The sequence below is a fragment of the Heliangelus exortis genome, chromosome 3, assembly GCF_036169615.1.
Source record: "Heliangelus exortis chromosome 3, bHelExo1.hap1, whole genome shotgun sequence".
Classification (NCBI taxonomy): Eukaryota; Metazoa; Chordata; class Aves; order Apodiformes; family Trochilidae; genus Heliangelus; species Heliangelus exortis.
The window spans coordinates 38,981,939-39,004,097 of NC_092424.1; the positions used below are offsets into that span (position 1 = coordinate 38,981,939).

Below are 22,159 nucleotides of genomic sequence, written 5' to 3' on the forward strand. Positions count from 1 at the left end.
TACGTATACACACAAAAAATAGAAAACTACTGCCAAAGTAGATCATAGAAATTACTTGTGATTGACAGACCACTGGAACAAGCTGCTCATTGAGGTTGTAGAGTCTCCTTCTCTGGAGACATTCAAAACCTGCCTGGATGCATTCCTGTGTGACCTGCACAAGGTGATCCTGCTCTGGCAGGGAGATTGGACTTGATGATCTTTTGAGGTCCCTTCCAGCCTCTAACATTCTGTGATCCTGTGAAATTGGCTGTTAAAAGACAAAAAAACTTGGGAGGTTTTTAGTTGAAGTATCTCCTGTAAGTTACTTCAGGTTTTCTGGGTTTTCTTTTTTCTTTCTGGTTACTGCTACCGAATTCTTTGCTTGCTGTTTGGTCCAAATGTATTTTGCCACCAGTTTGCATAGCAGATGCTTTTACTTTAAATGTTAACTAGCTGGTATGTGATATATACATTGTATACTTTACTGAAAATGTGAAAATGTTTGTATTGTCTTAAGAACACATTGAATGTTGCTAATGGTTTTGTTCTACCTGAAACTGTATATTGCAGAGAAGGAGAAATTGTACAGAGATATCAGGCTTACAGTCTGTCATACTGCCTTGGGATAGCGGACTAAAGCCAGTAAGACAAGGGAAAATGAAAAGAATTAGTTTCAAATCAATGCTTTTCATTATAGGAAAATGTGAAAAGAATTGTTTTATCATTCCTTTTTAAAGATTCATGTTTTAATTAGGGATAGGTCTGTCTTGCAGTTTCAGAAATATATCACTGCAAGTTTTTGTTGGCTGGCAGCAGTTACTAGTGTTACCTTCTCAGTTGTACTTTGAGGTAGTGCTAACATGGAATAAAATAAATAAATAAATAAATAAGTAAAATCCAGATTAGTCTTGCTTTTTCCCTAGAATCACAGCGTGGTTTTAGGTTGGGAGGGATGATCTAATTCCAACTCCTCTGCATGGCTGGGGACATTTCCCACTTGCCCAGGTTGCTCCAAGCCCTCTCCAACCTAGCCTTGAACACTTGCAGTGAGGGGTTATCCACAGCCTCCCTGGGCAACCTGTGCCAGTGCCTAAGCAACCTTGTAGTAAGGAATTACTACATGCCCTTCTAAAAAGTTCTTCCCTAACTTCGTTGTAGTCACTCTTCAGGTATGGCAAGGCCACTACATGTGGCATGATATTGACTAAGTTTGTAGCCAGTAGCAATCTTACAATGTAGTGCAGCGGTTGAAAAAAAAGCATTACACTTAAAACACTAGGCTTATATTAAATAGGTTATTTTAATCTGAATTTTCATAGATGCTGATGTGCTAGTTGATATCTCAGGATGTATGGTGTGATGATACAGGAGTTCTTACTGGTGCAAAACAATATGATAAAACCAGCTAATAGCCTCCCTGCTGATGGTGTGGATTCTTTCCTTGCTGCTCTTTCTAAAGCTCTATTCTGTGGTCATGTCAGACTTTGGCCAGAATTTTAATGGACCAATGCCAAAAAAAAAAAAAAAAAAAAAAGTTTTAACAAAGCAGAGCTAGAATCTAGAATGTTTTGTCAGAAGTCAAAATGTGCATTACTTGTGTTGGAGGGATGAACAGCTGATTTTGGCAGTTGCCATCAGATTGGTGCTTCCTGTTTACAGAACTCTCCAAGTCTCCACAGAGCCCTGGGAATCCTTCCAGCTAGGGAATGCCTGGCTTAAACAGTGAGTGCTGTTTAAACAGCAGGTGATGAGCAAACTAATGGCAGATGTGCTTTGCTCCTTCTGTATCAAAGCCAGCTTACTGTGGCTTATGGACAGCTATGGTTGAATTGGAGGTGAGAAAAATTAAATGTAGACTTTTTGGTAAATCGGATGGGCTTGATAGTCCTTGATAGTCGAAGAGTGCTAAAGGCTTGGTATGCAGTCAAAGAATAGTGTTCTGTAAACACTAATACCTTCCAAACAGAAGAAGAGAGGATTTTGTTACTCATTTTTCCTTTCAAATGTGGCCAAGTTTGTGGAATGTAGACTTAGAGTAAATGTTTGTGTCATCTCACTGGCAGGAAGTCTGGGCTTTTAACAATGGCAGTGCTACGAATTGTACTTTAAAGCTTTTCATGAAGTATTAGAAAATAATGAGCTGAAAGACATAGCTGGAATCCAGTATTTGTTCTTAGCGGAAATATATTTGTCTGTTCTTAAGTTCTGCTTCAGTTCACAAATGAGCAATGTCTGCAGAAAGGTGATAGCAGAAGGATAATGCTGACACTTTCTCTTTTTGAAATTTCATGTCAAATAACTCTTAGGAGCAAGAGTGTGGACAGTTAGGAATGGTAGAATAGATTGGTAACAATTGTGAGTTACACTGGGTGGTGGAAAAAGCCCCTCATACTTAAACAGTTCCAAGACTGCCAGTGCCTGTTTTGTCACTTGATACTGAGGTGCTGCAGATCTAAGCTTATGGTATCCTTTGTGGTTTTGTAACAGAGGAAGGATGCTAAGGAAGATCTGTTATGTAATCTCAATGACACAGAGCAAAAGATTTGAGAAGAAGCAAAATCTCAAAAAGATTTGAGATTTTGAAGCGATCCTGAAGTTTCAGATATTACATCCACTGCAAGTTTCACAAGTTTGCATTTGATGGCAGGTAGAATTGAATAGGCCTATTCATTCATGTACAGTAAAACCAGCTGAAAAACTAACAAAACATGGTGATGTTACACAGGGTTTTGTCTAGGTCCTGACTGTGTCTCTCCTTATCAAAAACATTGGGATTTTACTGGACAGCAGTATCCCCAGTTATTTAATTTCTCAAAATCTGACCTGTAAAGTTTGAAAGTACAGGTGCTTTTCCTTGCAGCTTCTTTAAAAATTCCAAACACATAGGACAAGAGGAAATGGGTTCAAGTTGTGCCAGGGGAGGTTCAGATTGGGTAATGGGAAAAATTTATTCACAGAAAGAGTGGTGAAGCACTGGAACAGGTTGCTCAGGGGCGTGGTGGAGTCACCATCCCTGGAGATGTTAAAAAACGAGTAGATGATTATGGTGGTGTGGGACTGACAGCTGGATTTGATGATTGGAAAGGTCCTTTCCAACCTTGATGATTCTGTGGTTCTATGATTTTCTATCTTTTAAATTACTTACGATAAAATATAAAGATCTATTCAGACAGCTTGGCTTAAACATTTAATAAGCAATGTTGAATGACATTAAAAGCAGCCTTCATTTAGTGCTTACATATTCCTCTAATGTTCATTGAAATTGTTAGCTTGAAGCATAGTGGGATACTCAGCAGAAGCAGAGAGGCTCACAGCTTCACTTTAAACACATTCTGTATACCAGCTCACACAGGCCAGTGGCATAGGTGATCTGTATGTTATTGACCTGGAAAAAAAAATGAACTAATTTTCACTCATATTACAGCAAGGGAATATTTAGAAGTGTTCAGCTGCATTCTGTTAAACTGGGGGATGCTCAAGCACTTAATTGGTTACACCAGACCACAGTCAGTATTTAGCCCAAAGTTCTGAAGACTGTGGAATCCGATGTAAACAATGAAGGTGGTAATGGTTTCTCTGTTGTGGAAGAATATGCATGTAAAACATCTGATGAGCAGCTGGTTAGTCCTTCAGCTGGGTAAGCATAAATAAAACACTTATTTTACAGTTTAGTATTGAATCTGTGCTAATTTCTCCAGTATCTGCAAATTGGAAAAAGGCACAGGATCAGAAATGATCTACGCTTATTGATCACTTGCTTTGGAGTAGGCAACCGTCATTATGGGTGGAGTTTTTTTGCAAAAGACAGAAGTAAAAATATTCTTCATGGCAGATTAATAACATACAAAATATGTAATTAGAAACTTGGTAATGCTTTCTATATGTCAGGTAGCATTAACAGAATGGTTGGACTTTGAATGAGGGAAATGTGTTTTGTAAAATATAATTTCGTGACTTTGGGAGCTGAGGGTTAAGCCAAAACTACTGAAAGATGATTCTTTTTTCTACCCCTTTTTTCTGGTGTGACCAGTCACTACTAATAGACTGTGTTAATGCTGTAGGTGAAGTTCAGCTTTGGATTTTTTCATGAAAAATTCTTCTGTGTTAAGCCAGTTTAACTGGGAAAGACCAATGAGTTTCATGAGGCTAAGAATGGTATTAAAAGCCATACGTTTTGTAGTTTTGTCATTAGCAAGCTGTTAGATCAAACATTTGTCTGGCAATTCTACTTTATTGCAGTACAAACATAATTTTGGGCTAATAGGCATATATTATTTTTACTGAATTTTTTGTTATACAGATCTGTCATTCTTATGAGTACTCAGCAAGAATTGCATAGGAGTATGGGAGTCTAATTAATTTTTCCTTCTAATGAGAAACCACTATGTCTTTAATAGCCATGGCTGTATATTTGTTGTACCTTTTATCTTCCTGTTTAAGTATTGATTAAATAAAATGTGTATTAAAGACCCATTACATACACTGTTATTTTCATAAAGAAGTCTGCACTATTATTTCTTTTCTCAATGACTTGGCTGTATCAAAATGATTTTAAAACTTAAATTAATGAAATACGTTCCTATCCTTGGAATTCACAGTGTTTTGGGAACACGCAAATTAATTCCTGTGCACAGGATATGGATTATGTTTGAAAATAAAGTATAATAATACTTGGTAACATTATTTTTACAGATTTACTAACAGAGGGATGACATTCAGCTGTTTAGAATCTTGCTTATTCAGACTCTATTGCTGTGTTAAAACACACTCTTTAGTATAATTGTAATCTTCAGTAATAAGTCTGCATATCCAGAAATACCTTTGTTTGGAAGAAATATTAATATATTTGAATCCCTCTTTAAACTTTTTTGCAAATTGCTTTAATTGGAGAATACTTTCTCTCTTTTAAAGACTGTTGTTCAGTGTGGATTTATTTGGCTTAGAGTCTGATTTTTAGGGGAGGAGAAATAATCTCTGAATTTACTGTAGTGTAGAATGCCGTGATGTTATTACTGTAGGCAACATTTTTTGTTGCCACCATTTAGAGGCTGATTCTCCACAACTTAGGCAGTGCAGTATTATGGAGGTATGTACTACATTGTTGCTCATTTTGCACTGAAATGGTTTAGCTGAAATTGCTGGTGAAAGCAATTGGAATGGATGAGGGTTTAATGAGGCAATTTGCTTCTGACGACTCTAGATGGCAACATTCAGTAGAAGTGGGGAAAGACATGGCCGGTGGAAATGGTGTGGGTGAAAAGATGAATAAATAGCTGCAGGGTGTTTGTGTCCTCATTTGCTGTTTTTGTTTGGAGGTGAGAAGAAGGGATATGGTCTTGTTTCAGACTTTTTCTCCTTTCCAGAATAACATTCATTCTGCAGCTGATGGTAAAATGGCATAGAAGATTAAATAATGGTTCTGTGTTGTTCTTTAAAAAAAACACAAAATCTTCAGCAGCACAGCTGAAAATACTAAGTCTCAGTAATTTCTTGAGTTGCAACTCAATTTTGGCTCAATCGCTATGGCTCAATTGCTACAGTTCTGAAGCTTGGCTGGCTGCAAGGAGAAAGCCAAAGTGATCCCATTATTTTCATTGTTGTGTTATTGTGTATTGCTCAAGGAGCTACAAATTAGGAGAGCCTGTAGTTCTGGGTTGTGATGTGCACTACTGGGCAAGTAATACCGTGTTTCCAACTGTAGGACACGTAATGCATCCCATCTTTTTAATTTTGTTTGTGTAACAAACTTTTCAGATACTTGCTGATTTAATTCAAATTACCTACATCCACTACAAGTCACACTAAGCCATTTTATTAATCTCTATATCATCCCAGTACTACTATTATGGTCAATTCTTACGAAGCAGTGAGACCTGGTCTTGTTTGACATAATCAGTATTGGTCCTTAGTCAAAGGGCTCAACTTGTGTTATTACAGAAGTCATCTTCTTGCTTATCTGGTGTGTTTTTTGAGTACTGAAATTAAAAGTATACTTCATCATACTTTTACCACATGCAGCACTGTTAAATTAATCATCTTGACTTACCTAGTTGGGATAACAGTTGAGTGGTGATGTACTTCAGCAAAGGCTGATTTAATACTATCACTTTTCTAGCATTTGAGTGTTTATTGTGGACTTCAAAACCTTTGAATGGTAATCAAGCTTCCATGGTGCATAATCATTGAAGGATTAAATTGATTCAGAAAACAATTTTGTAACATGGACAGCATGTTTAAAGTTGATAAATAAATGCTATGTACCCTGGCAGAACTGGGATTCACATGAGCATAGTTGTGCATGTATAGGTAGAACATTTCTTCAGAGTTTGTCTTGTGGGTTTAAAACTCAAGTTTTAAATTGATTTTTCAAATCCCTTTTTGAAATCACCTTAGAAAACACATACTTGTAGTGGTTACTTTTCTCATTCAGTACTCCACTGAAGAAGGTGAATGTTTTGTTCTTTACAGGAAATCCCTGCATAAATGAAAAAAATTCTGATGAAAATACAGTGTTGCGTGTTTTGCTGCAAACTATTCACATGGAAAGAAATATACTGGCAAGTCTTCTTTTAAAATTTAAAAAGAGAGAGCCTAGCACGTGCAAGTTATTGAGATTATTGAAAATTTCATCAGTAATGATGGGACATTGGTTTATTTACTGACTTTTCTTTCATCTACTCTTTCCTGAGTATGGGAGAAAGAAAAACACTAAAAAAAGAAGAAAAAAGTGAGTGATTAACCCAGTGTAAGCATTTCTAGCACCAGATGTTAGTGGCATCAAGTCTATAATCAGTAGTTGCTGTCTGGTTTTATTTGCATTCATACAGTCTTAGTGTTTTAGTATGGCCTTAAGTATGCTATCTGCTTTAAATCCTGTTTTCTGACTGAGATCTGCTGAAGTAAAACATTTTAAACCATTCTTATTAAAGAGTTTATTGGTATTTTTGACTAGAACCTGGAAAACTTTCACAGGTCTCAAAAGAGGAGGAGAGATGCTGCTTATTAAAAACAAAAGCAAACCCCAAAACTTTTTGTCTGTTTGCAAAGACTTTTCACCACAGCATGGCCTTAATAATTCATGCAAGTGAGTATAAGATCAGGTCTGCAGAGCTAGTTACCTAGTTCAGGTTAAGACATTGTCTTTGAAGTACCTGAGCTTCTGAAGTAGAGATTGTATTTCTCCTATGAAGAAAACTACTTCTTTTGTTCATTTGCTTGCAGAAATCATACCACATACTTAGCCAGCCTTTGGTTAATACAGTCAAAGTATATACTTATTTTTCTTGAAAAGCATGGAGTAAAAGATTTTGGTTTGGTAGAACTCCTTGCAACTTCCCAAGTCTTGCGTTTCTGTTTTAACCAAACATTTTCTTGTTTTGTTATATATTTGTGCTATGATTGGCACAAACCCCTGTGATTCTTGGTTCACAGGGGTTTGGTTGCAGTCAATGAGTAATCCAGTGTAATTGGTACCTAGTAATGGTTATTGTATGAGGCAAGTGGCACTTTGAAGATAATATCAGTTAGTATCAGATCAGATAATTTATTACTGTTTGTTAAGCACACCATGTTTATTATTTCCCTATAACACGGGCTTCTGTTGTAATGATGATCTTGTAGCAAATTTGAAGGTAGCTGCTCTTATGTTGAGAAATCATGGTGAAGCTTTTAGTTTTCCCTACAGTAGAGCTTGAGATGGAGTCTTATTTGGGCTTATTTTATTGTTGTTTGCATTATAATTTTAATCATACCAAGAGCTGTGAGCAAATTGAAGGAGGCTGATGAGTAGATAGATCCACTCTAAACTTCCTTTGGCCAGCAAATGCTTTAACAGAATCTGTTACACTAGATGTTGTATGCTCATTTATTTAAAAGAAAATAATTGAAAAGAAATAGATGAAATGCCTGTTACAATTGCAGGTTTGATTTTAAATCACTGTGTATTGCAAATGTGCGATTAGGGTCTACTTGGGTTTAAGTGCAAGAACTTGGTTAATTTTGTGGCTCAAGACATTTTAAATCATACCATTGTTTCCACATTTAAAACTATAGGAATCTCATTTCAAATTACAAACCAGAAAAAGAATACTTAGTCTTGATTCCCTTCCAACCCAAACTGTTCTATGATTCAGCTAACTTTTAAAAACTTTTCCAGCTTCTGATAGAACATATTTTGTATCATATGTCTTAAATTAACAACAGAAAAGCCACTTTAAAAAGTAGGATGTGTTTTGGCTTTTCTGCTAATATTCATAAAACAGCAAGAAAGACAGTCTGTAGCATTTTGATGTCTCTTTACAGAATGCTTTAAATTGGGAAAATTAATAAATTGTAAAAGTGACCCAAATTTTCTTGATATTTTTCATATATGGCCATCTTGTTTGTTAATTATGATACAGAAAGAACGAAATATTGAGATACAATTTTTTTTTCAACTTCACACTCAGTTTTTCATTATTATTTCTTCATTGATCCAAAACCAAATAGGTTTACACTCAGAAATATATTTCTCTTTTTTTTTTTCTCTGTTCCATGTAACACTTTTTCCTTTTTGGTTATTGGTAGCTTAGTAGATTAGTATTAAGACAGTTACTTCTTAGAAACACTTGAAAAAATAAAACTTGCTTTTTTAAAAGCATTGGATGACCTGTCACTCTTTTCAATGTTTAGTGACAAGATTAAAGGGAGAAGGCAGAAAAATGAAATTTAAAAAATATACCAAATGAACCATTCCTGTTGCAAATAATTCCCCCCAATCATTTTACCCAGGTTCACCTTTTCTAGCCAATGAAGATGGTGTACTTGGAGGTGTGATAGTTCTTCGGTCATGCAGGTGTTCAGCGGAGCCTGAATCATCACAAGGAAAGCCAACTTTACTAGGTAAGAGATTCTTATTCCTTTTCACTTGAAGTAGGTGCTAACTCAAAGTGAAAGATGAAATAAAAATTATTTGTTCCAGAGCCACAGAGAATAAAAAAAAAAAAAAATAAAAAAAGAATTGAAATTGTTTGAGATGGTACAACTCTACAAAGTGAAAGCAGTATTAGCCTTGTTCTCCAAAACTGCAGGAAGAGCATTCTCTCTTACTTGCCATTTCTGAGCACAGTTGTGATCCAGAGGGTTGTGTAGGTTCCTTCTAAAACCATGGTGTAGCAGCAATGGGGTTGTAGTGAGATGGGTTATGCTCCTCAGAGAAAGAGCCACATTTTTAGCTAGGGGAATATGCATATGTCTATTTACTGCTTCTCAGTGGTTCTTTGTAGGACAAAAGGTAAAAATTTGGAGGATAGACTTACAATTTGGAAGGGAAGTTTTTTTTTTTTTAAATAAAGGGGTATATAAATTGCTACAGCAAGCCTCTTGCACCATCTCCTTTCCTGTGGTGTTCCTCAGCTGTGGGCATGTGTGTCTGGTCATGCTATGTGATCATGTATTGGATTGCTTGGACCTATCTTATATAAACTTACGTTATACTACCAGAAATCAAATTTCTTTTCCTTTGTATAATCCTCTTCGTATAATGTCAGTAGCATTACAGATTTGAACTTTGTCTTTTAAGGTCTGACTTGACAAGTCTGATCACGTCATTAAACTTTGTGTATTAAGGAGCTCAGAGCATCTTACCTGGTAATTTTTGAATTGCATTTTTTTTTAATCTCTAGGTTATTGTTTAGAAAAAAATCTAAACTTTTGTTTTAATTTATTACTACTTTTGTCCCTCTAAGTTCTACCATTGTATCAGCAGAGTTTGCCTGGAGCAAACTGTAGCACTGAGCATGTGCTAAAGGTGAGCAAGACTATATTTTATTAATGATGGGTTAACCCACACAAACTCAGTGACTTCCAGGCTGCCTGGGTGAAATTATTACAGATGCACAGGATGAGCTGTATGTTACCTTCCAGTTTTGTTCTTGTATCACACCTTGCTGGTTTGCATTAGAATAGTATTTAAATATCACATACCACTTTGTGTTGCTTGGCTTGAGCCTGATCATATCCCCCTTCCAAGTCATTAATTCTAGTAGGGAATTTTGCTGAATACAGTTAATAGCATTCATGTTTTTCTGTCCAGCAGTTGAAGTTTGTGTGTTCTCAGCTTTTAGTCAACATCTCATTCGTAAGACAAAGAACCAGAGGTTTGGGACATCAATCCCTACAATTCTGATCATGGTTCTGGGATTATCCTGATGGACAGCAAAGGAAATTGGGAAGGCTTGGATAGGAAACAGTTTTAGAAATAGCTTTTGTATGTTACATTTTTTTGACTTACTACTTAAATAGCTTGCCTATTTGAATAAAAAGACTATAACATAGACTTGGACAATCATCTTATTCTTGACTTTGAACATCAAGACTGTCTAATTGTGATACCAGAATCAGGGCATAGGTTGCTAAACAACAGAGAATGTTGCAAGTTTGGTTGACAGTCCTCAGATTTAAGAATGCAAGAATTCTAACATTATTGATCTACTATAAAACATATATTCTAACCCTAAAAAGCAGTTAAGAAAATGAAAATACAAGTTTGATTAAGTAAGAACAAACAAGATCTACTTAGACTTCAATTTCTCTTGTTTGGAAGTGAGAGAAATATTTCTTTTCATTTAATGTTCGCCATTCATGTAAGGAAACACATTCCTATTCAAGAAGATTTGGTATTCTTCCCTCAAAAATTCCTTAGGAAAATCCCTATATTGTATAGAGTAAATAAAGACTATTTATCTTTGATTTTTTTGTTTTTTTGTTTTTTTACACTGAAATAAGATGTACGTAGCACAGCTAATGAAGCTAAAGATAAATTTTCTGTAATGCAGAAATTTCTGGCCTTATAGTGTAGGCTGATTTAATGTAAAATTAAACATAGGTAGCATTTGTATTGTTTGGGTTGAAGATAAGTTGTATAATACTGAAGACTTCAGTGTAGAGTAATGAAATTCTGTGTCTTTACTGCAGGGATTATCTTTAATGTTTTGGGTTTTTTAAACTATTGAATCAAATTGCAAGAAAGTGATTTATTAAATGGTTGAAAATATGTGAACTGTTTCCAGATCAGCATGTAATTTAGTTTTTTCATTGTAACTGAAATACTTGTAGTAGCTAGCAATAACCACCTCTTACACTAGTACATGCTACCTCTGGTGAACAATGTAGAATGAAGAAATTATTAAAAACTTAAAAGAATATGCCTAGAGTTATGAAAGGCGCAGAAATAATATTTTGAGGGTATTTGGCAAGAACTGTTGCCCAAAACTTGTCAAAATTTAAAGATAAGATTAAATATGTTTGCAAAAAATAAATTATCTAACTTACAGTTGAATTTTTAGGGTGTTAGGGAGGGGTTGGCCTCATCAAATGTGGTTATGTTGCACTGAATATGCTTTGCTCCCTTAAAGCTTTTGACTAACCTCTGGCAGTATCAGTCATTATTATGAGGGAGCAAAGCACATACCTAAATGAAGTTAATTTTTCTTTTATGATGATATCTACATATCTGTCAGAATCTTCAGTTCTTGATGGGATTGTCTGAACTTTGATCTTCTGCTCTGGCTTAATTGCTATGCAAGGATTAATGGTTCAAAGGATATGCATACTCAGCATGCTGTGACCTTTGTCAACCATATTAAAGGAGCGTGAGGAGTAGGAATGAATAAGAGTTTTAAAACCATCTAATGATGGTTCTTGCAGCATGTGAAAGTCTCTAAAGAAATGTCTGGAAATAGCTTTTCATGGCATCTTGTGTAACTCATGTAAGACTCCTGTAATCCAAAGGAAAAATTTATACTTTAATGCCTTTTTTAAAAAACCTTTTATAGTACTCTGCTTTCACCAGCTGTCTTTCCTGCCTGCTTTGTATCTTCAGTTCTCATCTTCCTGGCTGTACTACTACTGCATGTTTTCCTGTATCCTGCTCATGCAACTAAACCACAGATCTCAACTTACCCATTGGTAGTTGCTTACTATGTGTGTATTTATGCTCTGTGAAAAAATGCTTATTACTGGTTATTCTGTTGATAGTGTTGCAATTCTACAGAATCTTTGTATGCCATCTGGATTTATGGTAGTGGGCTTATGTCTGGGTTCAAGGCAAGCAAATGCAAATTCTATCTACTTCAACTTTATGAGTAGCATGTCACTGCTTTAAAAGTTGGTCCTATCTTTTAGCTAGGGTTGCAGATAATGTACTTCTCATCTTGGAGGCTCCATGTATTTGAAGTAACATTCTCATTCTAGATATTATTGCTGCAGTGTGCAACTGCAAATAGGGCAGGAAAATCTTTTGAGATTGAATTAGGTTGTTTTAAGTTTGGTTTTTGTCCTTTTCCAAAGTATATTCTAAAATGTATTGCTTTTTGAAGATTCCAGTCTCCTTAAGTTAGATCTTAAGTTTTAAGCCAATGAATTTTTGTAACTTACTTCCTTTTTCCTTTACAGTGGAATTTCTGTGGAGCCATACAACAGAGAGTATGTGTGTAGGATATATGTCAGCTCAGGATGGCAAAGCTAAGGTAAGCCATGGGAAATACAGTATTTACAACAGTAGATTGTAATACAGTAAAATAAATGCAGAAACCAAGGAGAATATGAAATGGCAAAATATGCAAGAAATGTCTTTAAGAGAATGGAAAAAGTAATAGGTGTACAAGTAGTTAAATGTATCTATTGATTGGGCATTTCTAATTCCTTTTTTTTTTTTTTTTTGGTTGCAGCAGTTACCAAACCTACATGCAGCAATTAATAAACCTATACTGAAATATCCATTATGTCAAGAAAAGGTGCCCCAAACACATGTCCATTCCATCTGTGATTGTACCTGTATTGGAATAACTTTATCCAGTGTTGATTCATTTATACTGGCTCTTCAGGGTGGTACTGTATTTTCTGTATGTCTCCTTCAGATAATGCAATTGCACCATGAGGGGAGAAGGGAGAGGATATAAAACAAACTTCAGGCTAGTTCCTAGAATAGCCTCTGTGTTAAATAATTTGGTTATTGACATCCATGTTTTAGTTTCTTAGGGCCTAGTAATTTTTTTTATATTTCAATGAGAGAAATAATATGTTAAAATTGAGTTTAGCAATGGAAGATGGAAAAGTCTTTAACATCAAGTTCACCGTGTAGGGCTTAACTAAGAGGATGAACCACCTGTTCTTAGGAATCCAGCACTGAAGGGAGAGAAAGGCAGGTATTGTGATGTAGGAACTAGAGCATTTAGGAGAGGTGATTGGACAATGAGAGTGAACATGAGAAAAGCTGCAAGCAGAGCCAGAATCATAATTTCTGTAGAAATTTATACAAGCATAAGCCATAAAAATTCAAGACAGAGTGAGCAATCAGAACTAGTTAAAGGAAGTGACAAAAGTGGGGGAAAGATCTAGAGTAAGAAAATTTGTGATATGGTTAAATATAACGGGGAGGGGGGTGTTTACTGGACTACTTGCACGTATTAGAGGAGAAGATGACAGCCAACAGATCTGTACCAGTAGATGAGAGCAAGGAAGACACACAGCATTTTGTTGGAAGGGCTAATATTAAAGCCTGGAAAAGGAAAGCATTTGAGGACCTGGATATGTTATACTCTCCAGAAATAATGGCTGCTTATGTATCTGCTGAAGAGGAAAGTTTTGTCATCAGCAATGGAAGCTTTTCTTTTTTTTCTTTTTTTTCTTTTTTTTCTTTTTTTTTTTTTTTTTTTTTTTTTTTTGTGGTTTTTTTTTTGTTTTGTTTTTTTTTGTTTTAATTTCATTTGAGAGATAAATGCAAACAAGGATGTGGGCAAGATAATAAGTGAGCACAAAAGAAGGAAATTTATTTCCATTATTTTAACAGCAACAGTGGTGTAACATGGTGGTTGAAGTACTGGGAGTGAATGAGTTCATCCTCAAGGAGTAAAATATACATTATAAAAAAAAGACAAGAATGCCCCAGACAGAGGAGGAAGATAAAAAGCAGCTGGTGAATAAAGTAGAGGTGTTGGTGAAGTACACACTTTCATGACTTATGTAGAGTTCATTCCAGTTAATTATCCATGGAACAGAGTGTGGTTTTACTTATTTTCTTAATATTTATTTCACATTTATTGGAAAAGAAATCCAAGTGCAAACGAAAACTTTGGACTGAGTGAAACTAAAGCAAGCTCAGCTGCAGATGTTCTAGTGTTCACTAGTTAGTTTTAAAAGCATTGTGTTCAAAGTGAAAGAAGGCAAATTATTAGAATATATGATGTTAAATTATTCCAGTGTGCACACCTGCCTTTGGCTTACACTGCGAGGCTCAAAATATTGTTTCTTCCTGTTAATGTCTGTCTAATTAATAAATAAACGCTAAAGATTAAATTTTCCTGGTAATGAGTACTAGCATGACAGTGCCATGCCTGGAGATGTTTTCCTACTCACAGTTGCAACATTTAACATCTGGTGTGCATTGTTTTCATATTGCTGGTAAATTCTCCAGCTGGTAATCTTGATTGCGCTGACAGACACAGCTGCTCTTCTTGGTTCACTTTTAAATTATGTTTTTGACCTTCATTGAAGAGTTAATCCCCCTCCCTTTCTTCCTTCTTTGAGTCTGTGGCCACAAATGCTTTCCAGAGAAAAACCGCAAATGCTTTTGCTGCTGACTTCTATTGATCAAAAAAGTCTTCTGTCATAAAAGCTGGAATTTTATTCTGCTACAACTCAGTTATAGATGGAAAACTGGGCTTGAAATAGAACACAATGTATTGCAAGTAAAAAAACCAAAAAATCCCTTTTCTTTAATACAGTAACTGGTTTTGTACAACTAATTTTGAGTTCTTGCTATGAAAGAATAATGGTATAAGAATTCGTAAAAGTATAAAATATCACTTGTTTATGAGTAGCATGGCAAAATGGTCAGGCAGCAGCTTGTAAGGAAACATCTTGCTTTCCTGTTTTTGGGGGTGGTAAAGATTTTCAGTTTTTTTCTTTCATCAGTCTAGAACTTGAGAGATTTTCACTGTGACTCCTTTTGGGCTGGTTCAATACAATGAATATGAAAACGTTTTTATAGCAAGACTTCTAGAAAGTGAGGTTTTTTAGTGTCTATTGTTATGAATTAGACTTGCATTAGAATTGTAATTATAAAAACAGGTACATAGTAAGGAAAAAAGGAATCCTGCTTTATAATCTTAGTGTGATTCTTTGTGCATTGGTGGTTAATATGTTTCATACTGGGATCTAGCTCCTGAACCTCACATAAAGGTTGTGGTGGTAGAGATCACCTTTCTTTCAAGGCACTTAGACACTTGCAAGCCAGGTACCAGCTAGCATGCAGATACTGGTGAGCTTGGGAACTGGGAGCATACTCAACCAATTACTCAGCATCTCCTTAAAAGAACAGAGGGACAGGAAAGTGGGTTTGGAGACTTGAAGTGGTTTGTACATCCTGACCTGCCAGTGCTTCTGGGTGTTAACTCTGTGGGCACTCGAAGAACTGATTTGGGAGTATCCATGCAAGGGGAATTTACTTCCTGTGACTTGGGAAAGACTGGGTTCTCCAGCTGACCACTAATTAGACTGCCTAAACACTGACTTGCCAGCCTAAATGTATAAAATGGCTGAGCCTGAAGGAGCTGTGGAACTGCTTTGCACTGTGACTAATTGTTTGATTTGAAGCATACTTTATGGAAAGGTGTCCAGTCATTCTTTGGAAAACCAGTTGCCTGGAAAAGTCAGTTTCCTGTTGAATGTTGGTTTAAAATGTTTGGTTGAAAGTTACTTTAAAAATCCTGTGAAGGCTTGCCAGATGAACTGAGTTCACACCGTATTGCTGACACAGTCATCTTTGGTGTAATGCCCTAGTATTTGCCCTTAGAGCTCTCTCACCACTCCTTCACCACTGATAGCACTGCCAATGTCATCTCCACTACCTGCACAGTGGACATCTCATTGACTTCCATATGATTTTTATGCACTTGAACCCTTACATCACTGCTGCAAACAGCTGATCAAGGCATATCCTTGCTAGTTCAACTGCAGTCTTTGTTTCTTGTCATCTCTGTTGACATGAGCTGTTTAATAACCACTTGATGCCAGTGTTGTCACATATTGGATGTGGAAGGGAACAAACTTTTTATCTGAACAGCTTTGAATCATTTATATGATTCCAAAAGAGGGCAACCAGGCTGGCGATGGGACTCGAACACAGATCCTATGAGGAGAGGCTGACGGAGCTGGGGCTATACAGCCAGGAGAAGAGGAGGCTTGGAGGAGACCTCATCACTCTCTACAAGTCCCTGAAAGGAGGGTGTAGCCAGGTGGGGGTTGGTCTCTTTTCCCAGGCAACTCTCAGCAAGACAAGAGGGCACGGTCTCAAGTTGTGCCGGGGGAGTATTAGGTTGGATATTAGAAAAAATTTCTTTACGGAGAGGGTGATCAGACATTGGAATGGGCTGCCCAGGGAAGTAGTGCATTCTCCATCCCTGGAGATATTTAAAAAGAGACTGGATGTGGCACTCAGTGCCATGGTCTGGTAACCGTGGTGGTTACCGTGGTAGTAGTGGATCAAGGGTTGGAGTTGATGATCTCTGAGGTCCCTTCCAACCCAGCCGATTCTATGATTCTGTATACTTCCTGGAAATAACCTGTGACACCTGTTTCTACAACTCATCTAGGGTGGTGCCTAGGAGCCTCAGCTATGATCTTAAGGAGCAGATACTTTTAGAAGTTGCCAATCCCAAACTTCATTTCTGAGGCAATACCACAACAGACTGTTTCAACATAAAGCCAGGTCTTCGGGGAGATGAATGGACTTCCCGAGATCTCCTGAAGCAAATTCCTGCATTACCATCCATATGATGGTAGAATTGTCACATAATATAGCACTCAACTATTTCTAGCTGTTAGTGAGGCTGTTAGAATAGCTGAGACTGATGTGGAAATTTCTGGCTGCTGCCATCAGATTAGATAGAAAATATTAGTCTGTGGACTTGCCCAGAGCCTTTTGTACCAATAGTGGCTGCATCAACAAAGTTTAAAACTTCTAGATTGAAGGACTGGGAGATAAAACCTCTTCATGAAGAGAGAAGGCGTATTTTTAAAATGTGTTACTCTATGACACTTGGATTACTTGATGAGGATTCAAGATCTTTGATAAGCGCTTAGCTTAGATATTGGATGTTGTAATCAGATTTCTTCATCTTTATTAGCACTGTAAAATTTAGCAAAATTACTTCCCTCTCTGAAATGATGATACATATGACAAGCTGAATGTAATGATTTTTGCTGGTTGTCTGATGATTTGCTTCTGTGTTTTACTTTGTGAGTAAAGGGTCTATAAAAAAACCTTTGACAAGAGAAGAGCAGTTATCCAGTGCTCATTTGGTGAAGAAATACATCCTGGAAGAATCTTAATTCTAATTTGAAAATTAGTGGAAAAGTTTACTAAGCCTGTTTAGTTAACAGAAATGCTAAGTCAAATAATTCAGTCATTCATTTCAGACTACAGAGACGGTCTTTTAACTTCATGAAACAGGAAAAGTATATGTCACTGTTAACCTTTTTTATTATTATTATTTGTTTAATCTGCACCCTTGTCTGAAGACCGGGGAATCAGTCAGAAATTTTCACTTGAAAAGAACTTTGTGCATACAGTAGAGCATCCAGTTCTCTCATAAAAAGAAGACATTTATATTTCTGGTAAATAACCTCCAGTGCTAACATACCAGTTAAAATATTTGTCTCGTAGACCTTTATGGTAATCATGGGCTCTGATATGGGAAGATAAGTTCAGTTTTTTGCGTTGGGGTCTTGCATAAAGCCAGAAGTTCTGGAACTCTCCTCATACTTGGCTGACGTATCTTAGAATGGAGCAGAGAAGATGGTATTGTGTATTCAGGCATGCAAATATAAGTGCAATAACCCGACATGTACCTGCAACTCAGAATGGTTAAAATCACATTTTAAGATATTTAAGATATTAAGGCATTATTTTAGAATATCTTTACAAAAGTGTGGGATGGTGCTGATAGGTTGGTATATGGCTTTAGAGTGTCTAAATACATCTCTGAATGATTTAGAGAGAAAAAAATGCCTTAGTTTTCAACTTTTTAAAAAACTTGATATTTTCTGTCTAATGCATTCTATTAATGTTTTTGGATACATAATAGTGTATAGTAACATCCTTAACCCACAGAATGAATTTGAGCTTGGAAAGCTGTTAGCTCTCAAAGCAACCTCTGTGTAGAATCAGTATTTTCAGTGTGTGAGTGAGGGCCAGAAGCATGGCATCAGTCTGTTTGTCTGTCTTCTGCCCATGTAGGCAAACATTCTGAGCCCTCTCCCTTTTTTTATCCCCTGCCCCCCCCCCCCCTTTTTTTTTTTTTTTTTTTCTTTTAATTTTTAAGATTTCACCAGAGAAGTGGCACTTGGGATATTGTGACAACAGGAGTTTCCAGTATCTTGTGGGGCACCTTCTCCTGTCATGTACCACGTGTACATTTGAACCATGTTGGAGGAGAGTTTCCCAGGAGCCAGAGCAGCAGAAGATGGCTATTGCTGTCAAAATGGGTTATTACTGCCTGGGAAATAAGTTGAGAATATGTGGCCAGGTGGTTCTCATGGTGGAAGCACGTACCCTGCTAGAAAGCATGCGGGCCTCCAAGTGTTTCTGAATTTCTAAAGAATACATGGGTTTGTTGATGCTTTTCTTTAAGGAGAAAGGTGGTAGAGAGGAATTTCATTAGGTGTATGATGTCCTTGGTCTTGCATTATATTTAATCGCAAAAGGGTAGTAAATGGAAAAAGTTGGTTTTAGAAATGATTCTGGCCAAAGTACATCCTGACCATGTAATGAGAAAGCTAAACACATGAAGTATTCCCTAGATTTGCTTAAGAACTGGATGTACTGCCATTTGGTAGTTGTACTCTGTCCTCTTGGCAGCATTTGATTGACTTCACTTTTCTCATGCAGCACTGTCTTTTGGCTTAAACTTTATATTATTTTTATATTGTATTTATGCTTCTAATGAAAAAATTGAGATGTTGTGAAAAATTAACACTTGTGAATAAAAAGAGGATATTATCTCTTTCAAGCCTAAAAAAAAAAAAAAAAAAAATGTTTGATATTAGTTGGCCTCAAGGTTTTTTCAGAATCTTTGTCTACGAGACATGAAGTAACATAAGTCTTGGCACAGCTCGTACTACTTTGTTTTGCTTTTTTTTTTTTAAAGGTACACTAGAAGTATATAACTTCAAAAATCAAATGTTCATGATGGAAAGATGAAACTATATATTGTCCCTTTAGCAGTTAACACTTATTCCAGGGCAGGAAAACCTATTAATTTTGGGCTTGAGAGGTAGAGGAAGCTTTCCAGTGTGTATCAGAAGGCACTGGGAGACAAAAATGTTCCATGGACAGTGTCTGCAGCACTGGGACTGGGGGACTCGGTTGCTACATGGTTTTGGCTTGGTTAGAATGGAAAGAGGGAAATGTGTGTTTGGATAGCAAGTTTGCAGAGGGAGAATCCGTGCCTAAGGGCTGATGAGCTTGTTTGTGCTTTATGTGGAGGGGTGGGAAGCAAAATCAAGTACTTCATCTAGGATTTACTTTTTTTCTTTTTTGACCCATGAGCATGAGGTTCAAAGCTGCAGTCAAAGATCTGTGGTGGCTAACTAGTGTCCTAACTAGTTGGCACTTCTGCCCCTAGTAGGCTGTCAGCAGTGTCACTTTTCTCTAGGAAAGCAAATCAAATCAGAATATTCTCAGGGACAGTAAAATTTCTGTTTATGAAGCTGAAGATATGGATAGCCCCATCATTCTTAATATACCTTTCCTTAGCACATGGATTCCTCAAAGAGGTGCTTCTGTGAAGCTCAATGAAGGATTAATTCAGGAAAGCTTTTTCTTTTCCTGTTTTTGTGCCCCCAGGTAGAATTTCCCCCATATATGGGTTCATTCAACTTGTAAAGCTGATGGACTATAAAATTCAATTAGAAGCTTTCCAGTGTTGTTCTTTTTTGTTTGCTTTTTATTTATATGCTTTTAAAATCTAAACCTAGTCCACTATGCAATCTGGACTCAATGTGAAATATGATGTACGGATACAAAAACTTAGCATACTGTATAAATAGGTTGTGTGGTTGCACTTAAAACTATTAAATGTCTTCTCAACCTTTTTTTTTTGTTTGTTTGGTTGGTTTTTTTACTAGAGTTAATTCTTATGGATTAGAATAAGTGAGATATAATTGTGAAAACTGTAGAGAGAACTTCTGAGTTTATCTGAAATTGTCTTTACGTGGCAATGTTATCCTTTCATATTACTTAATCACACATTTTAAACACTAATCCTAGATCTGTTTTATTTTTGTTCTACATAATGCAGCTACTAGCAAAAGTAAGAAGTAGTCAGTGTAAAACAGCATAGGTATTTGCTCTGTCATACAAAGTATGCAATGAACATCTGCCTGAGAAGCATGTTTTCCATTTTGTAGGAAATGTATTCTTGTATATGATGGGTATTTTGGACAGCTATCTAAGCATAGCTCCTTGATAATGTATTAATAGATGCTGACTATCTGCTTATTCCCTCTTATATTTTCCTTTTCTTGCTCAGAAATTTACTAGGATATTATGCTTCTCTAACTTTTTAAAATAATGAGGTCTATAAATTTCATGTGAGTTCAATGAAGCTTCACATTTTGATCATGCAATTATATAAGGATATATTAGGTATTTAAGATAATACAATCCAAAGATAATTGGGATAAGACGAGCCTATGCAAAAGGCTAATTCATAACTTGGGTCAGAAAACTATTTTACACAAATCAGGTCTGCTGTAGTTATACTGAAAAAGTTGATTACAAGATTGATGATAGTCATGACAGTGCTAATATTTCTTCTGTTTCAGTAACAAGCTTCCTCACTTACACCTGTTGCCATCCTCCTTGGCCCTCTGTGTCTTTTATTGTATTGCTTCAATGATCTTCTGGTAATTCTGACTGATCACTGTATAAGTGATCTCATTTATAAAAGATGTCTGCCTTATTGTGAACTGCTGGTTTGCTTTGATTGCAGTATCTCACTAAGCAATTCATGGCACTCTTTCACTGAAGAAATTTGCTTCTATGCCCAATGAAAAGTGCTGATTTTATATTGTTATATTATCATACTTTTTCTTTAGAAATGTTTGCAGACCTAGAAAAATGTCTTGAATCTGTCAGTCATAAAAAAAAATAGTTTCTTCCATTTCTTTTTTTTTTTTTTTCCTTTAAACTTATGAAATAACATCTCCAAAAATGGTCAGTTACATTTTGGGGGAAACTGTAACAGATTTGAAAGGAATCTTTTCTTCTTGAAGTGGTAAATTGGGGTCATAACCAAAATTGTTTTGAAAGTAGAAAGATGTTCATGTATCAAGCAGGAAGGCCAGAGATCAAAGTTTTAGCAGTAAAATGAGAACTTGTAAATGTTTTTAATTATATCTTATTTATCTTATTCTGTAATTTAACTGAAAACAAGACCACCTAAGAGCAGACACCAGGATACCCTTATCAAGAAGGGAATTAAAAGAAGCTGCCTTTGAGATATAAAATATCTCTTCAATGCAATGAATTGTGGTTACTATCTCAAATCTCTTTCTGATAGTTAGTGCAAGTTATTCTTACTGAACTTTCACATCCATACTTTTGTCACAACCCATTGTCTTATGACAAGTTATGTATTTTGCAGCAGTTATATCTTTTAAATGCAATTGTTTGCTTACAAAAACTTAAACATGTAGTTGGCTGCACTTACAGGAAGCTGGAATTTATAAATGTCAGTGACTTCTGTATTGTGAGCTTTAAGTCACAGTAGAAATAATTTCTCCATCCGAGTGTAATAATTGTTTAAGTATTATATTGTCTGAGCATTAATGAATCACCTGATGAAATGTGTAACTCAGGAGGGGAATGGAGATCAGTGCTGTTGCTTAGGTAGGAGAGATGGCTGGAACATAGCTTGAGCTTGCAAGTCCTGCCATTGCCACTTCCTGCCTCAAGCCTTTGGAAATGCTGCTACCAACCCTATTGAATTTGAGAGTTCCACTGAGGCTCTTATGTTTTACCAGAGCCCGTTCAGCAGCTCTGAAAGTAGGAAACAGTGAAGTTTCTAGAAACATGCCTCTGACTCCTTATTTTTCTGTTTAAACACTGCTTTAGCCACCTGGCTCTATATGAAGG

The 22,159-nt window shown here is 36.2% G+C and overlaps 1 protein-coding gene across 1 annotated transcript in view; it reads left to right on the forward strand.

Moving 5' to 3' along the window:
- Positions 1-22,159, forward strand: part of TASP1 (taspase 1) — an 88,715-nt gene that overhangs the window by 64,123 nt on the left and 2,433 nt on the right. The window contains 2 exon segments of the mRNA XM_071740253.1: positions 8,752-8,862; positions 12,415-12,488. Coding sequence (XP_071596354.1) covers positions 8,752-8,862; positions 12,415-12,488 — 185 coding nt within the window.